The 4,060-nt window shown below is 47.0% G+C and overlaps 1 protein-coding gene across 1 annotated transcript; it reads left to right on the top strand.

Moving 5' to 3' along the window:
- Positions 1-220: 220 nt before the first annotated feature.
- Positions 221-3,415, top strand: CCNB1 (cyclin B1; the record flags this gene model as incomplete). Its single annotated transcript, XM_010286523.1, has 6 exons — positions 221-403; positions 789-947; positions 1,343-1,579; positions 2,015-2,155; positions 2,942-3,052; positions 3,305-3,415. Coding segments are annotated over 6 exons (942 nt in total), but the record flags the coding sequence as incomplete, so codon positions are not given.
- Positions 3,416-4,060: the final 645 nt, after the last annotated feature.

Raw genomic sequence — 4,060 nt, 5'->3', positions numbered from 1 at the left:
CCAGGAGGACGCTGAGGACCACTACCAAGAAGGAGGTGCTAGCGCTGGAGTCCAAGGCGGAGCCTTCCCAGGTACTGCCCATGGCCTTCCAGGGCTGGGGAGGGGGCACACGGTGGGGGGGCACACTCTGCGGTGGTTGGGTGCAGTGCACCCCGTGGCTGGGTGCACACAGAGCTGCGGATGGAGGTGCTGCCCATACTGACCCCAAATTTTCTTGTAGTTAGGGCCCCAGTCTCCAGTCCACACAGAGGCATCTGGATGTGCCCTGTCAGAGGACCTGCTGTGTCAGGCTTTTTCGAATATCTTGCTTGATGTGGAAGATGTAGATGAGGATGATGGTACTGATCCAACCCTCTGCAGCGCCTATGTGAAAGACATCTACAAGTATCTGAGAGACCTTGAGGTTGGTAGGAGTAGGTCAGAATTGCAAAGGGCATCTGTTGACACTTAAGGTGAACCTGTCACTATAGGTGTGGCTGGGAGCTGGTATTTGCTTTCACCTATGGATTTTCCTGAGGCACTAAGTGATCCCTCAACTTAAAATACAAGATTAAATTGAGCTGGTAACATAAACAGATGTTGCTTGTTAGACCAATCAACTGGTGGTACTAAGTATCATTCTCTTTCTAGCTCACTTCTAGTAAACAAAGAAACATTGTGCCCTGTGGCCTACAGCTATGGGCTATGTCTGTACTGAACCCCTTAGAAGCCTTAAGATGCAGCAGAGGCTTGGCATTGCAAATGCCTCGTCTAAGTGATTAAATATTAACCCTGTTCCTTCCACACAGGAAAATCAACCTGTCAGACCCAAATACCTGGCTGGCCAGGGAATCAATGGGTACATGCGTGCTGTGCTAATGGACTGGCTTGTACAAGTACAGATGAAATTCAAACTCCAGCAGGAGACATTGTACATGGCAGTTGCTATCACCGATCTCTACCTGCAGGTGAGTCTCTTGCCCAGTGCCAGGCAATGCTTTTCCCCTAAGCTAAAGCACAATGTGCATTGGTCAGTAACACTATACATGGTTAGACATGTTACCTTTAACAAAATACAGCTGACTGTCAAACGGCATTTGATGTTGAACTGTATGCACCACAACCCCCTCAGCTATGAACAGTGACTTGATATATCAAAACTGCGTACTTCTCTCTCTCTGATTTGATCTCAAAGCCTTCTAATACCCTTGTAGATGCTGACAGAGGTAACAGATGATGTACAGTTATTCTGTATATGCCAGTATGAACATCCTGCCATACAAGAAATTTCACATTAGCTACCTTAAGAAGCTTTGTTCTGAGCCAAGTCATTTAGATAAGTCTTTACTGTTTCTTACTACAGGACAATGTGGTTCACAAGACTATGCTGCAGCTAGTGGGTGTCACAGCTCTTCTCATAGCCAGCAAATATGAAGAGGTGTTTCCCCCTCATATTGGAGACTTTTCCTATATAACTGATAACACTTACACAAAGCTTCAAATCCGCGAGATGGAGAGGAAGATCCTGCAAGCCCTGGACTTCAGTCTGGGTCGCCCTCTCCCTCCGCACTTCCTAAGGAGGGCTTCAAAGGTTGCAAAGGTAATGGTGAGAATGTGTACTATTGTAAACAGTATCTGTAAAATGCAATACTTGACTGTGGCAGCTTGTTAAAATGGTTCCAAACTTCTGAGTACTGCAACAGTCTAGCAACTGAGCCTGGTTGAGACCTGTCTCCCATGCAGGAACAGATCTTGTTTGTCTGCTTTCAGTCACTTGAGCCATACCCACCCAAAACCAGACTTAAAATTCCTGCCTGGTACTGCAGGTGACTGCTAGACTGCTGTTGAAAGGAGTGGTCCTAGACTATGAGCAGCTCTAAACAGCTCAGAACTGCTGTGTGATAAAGCCCCTTGAATTTCAGAGCCTATAGGTCTGAAAATGTTCACTAAGGAAGTATTTCTTCCTGCTTGGCTAAACAAAGGCTTGACAGGATGCTCTTGCCTTGGAGATAGCCAATACTCTGACTTATTGCAGGTGAACTCCAAGCAGCTTGCTCTGGCTAATTACCTGATGGAGTTGTCTGTTGTAGACTACGATATGGTTCATTTCCCTCCATCCAAGACTGCAGCAGCTGCTTCCTGTTTGGCTCTCAAACTCCTCGGTGGATGTAAGTGGGTAAGTCATGCTTGTCAGACCACCTCCTAGTTTGGGACTCTGTGTGCCTGTGTACCAGCTTAAAAGGCCACTCTGGGCTTAGTGCATGCCTACTGCTTTCCTTGTGGTGTTTCAGCATGTTCTTGTCTTCCTGTGGCCCATTACAAGGGAACAGCAGTAGGGCAGTAATTGTTAACCCTTCCCTATGAGACAGAAGACTGCAGTTGCCTAAGCCCAACAGAAGACAAAGAACCCAGTGTACTCAGATTAGACTAGAAAAAGGCTTCTAGAACAATTGTCCTGGTTTTGGGATAGAGTTAACTTTCTTCCTGATAGCTGGTATAGTGCTATCACTATTGGATTTGGGATGAAAATAATGTTGATAATGTACTGATATTTTTAGTTGTTGCTAAGCAGTCAAGGACTCTTCAGCCTCCCGTGCTCTGGCCTGCCACTGATAAGGTGGTGGGTGCTTGGGGAGTTCGGAGAGGTCATGGCCAGGACAGCAGACCCAAACTGTCCAAAGGGATATTCCATACCAAAACTGGGGGAGTTGTCTGGGGAGGGGCTGCAGCTCAGGAACTAACTGGGCAGGTCAGTGAGTGGTGAGCAATTGTGTTGTCCATCACTTGTTTTGTTTATTCTTTTATTATTATTCTCTTCCTCCCCCACTGTCCTAAACTGTCTTTACCCTTTTTTCTGATTTCTCTCCCCATCCAGCTGCAAGGGAGGGTGAGTGAATGGCAGTGTGGTTGTTTTGGCTATGCCAGGTGAAACCACAACACTAATGACTCCCCTTCCTTTCAGACACCAACTCTGCAACACTACACATCTTACACAGACAGTGACCTTCTTCCAGTTATGCGGCACATGGCAAAGAATGTACTACTTCTGAATGATGGCATTAGCAAGCAGAGGGTAAGAATCTTGCTGTGTGCATGTGGAGTATGTGTGGTTAAGTGTCAATAAGTGGTGCTCTGAAGCTGGCTTAGCTTAGCCACTGCTGTCAGACCTGCTCAGTTCAGCTGAAGGTCTCTGTCTTGGCTAAGTGGCCTGAGCCAGTTGTGAACTGGTCTTGGGTGCCAGCATGGGCTTGCTTGACCTCATGGGAGCTTGGAATAGTATAAGTTTATGAACAGGGTAAACTTAAGGAAACTTACTCCTCTGCAGGCAATCAAGAACAAATATGCCAGCAGGAAAAATGTCAGGATAAGCACCATTGAACAGCTGAGCTCTTCTACCATACGGGATCTAGCTCAACCTCTAATTAGAAATTTTTAGTTCATGTATGAACTGACACAACATTGGAACTATGTACCACTTCTGTATATAATATTTTATTTGTGCATGTTTGCCTTTTAATAAAGCACTTTAGCCTTTTATCTATGTTTTTTGTTATTAGTCCAGTTAACTTTCTCCTACAACCATGCAATCTATGTGGGGGCTGTGAACAGTGGGAGGCATTGTGTAGTCTTTGGGACTAGCCTGGCTGAGTTTGCTGATCTGATACAGGCAGGAATGTTGGCACAGGCTCAGGCTAATGCGGTGGCAGAGAGAGTGCAGCTCTGGTAACTCAATAGTTACTAGCTAAGTTATTCACAAGAACATACTACAGTAAATATAAAGTCTGCTTCTAGGAGAAGGCTGGTCAGAGCGCTGTATCTGTCCTGACTGAGAAGTGGTAATTGTTCCTTGCCTACCCCTCCCCCCATCTTTTTGTCTTTGCCCTGCATACCTTCTGTTTATCTGTGTTCCTGTGCCCACTGCCGCTGAAGGGTGCTTTACTGGGGAATAATCTCAGCAGCCAACGCATGTCCTGTTGATGGCTGTAGGCAGCCCCTGTCAAACAGGGGGCTCGGGCCGAGGCCTGGCTGTCACCGGGCGGCGCGGGGCTCCCCCCACCCCCGCGCCCCCGCCCCCCCCCAC

This window comes from Phaethon lepturus, unplaced genomic scaffold, assembly GCF_000687285.1.
Source record: "Phaethon lepturus isolate BGI_N335 unplaced genomic scaffold, ASM68728v1 scaffold970, whole genome shotgun sequence".
In the NCBI taxonomy this organism is placed as follows: Eukaryota; Metazoa; Chordata; class Aves; order Phaethontiformes; family Phaethontidae; genus Phaethon; species Phaethon lepturus.
This window is presented reverse-complemented; position numbering and strand designations above follow the sequence as displayed.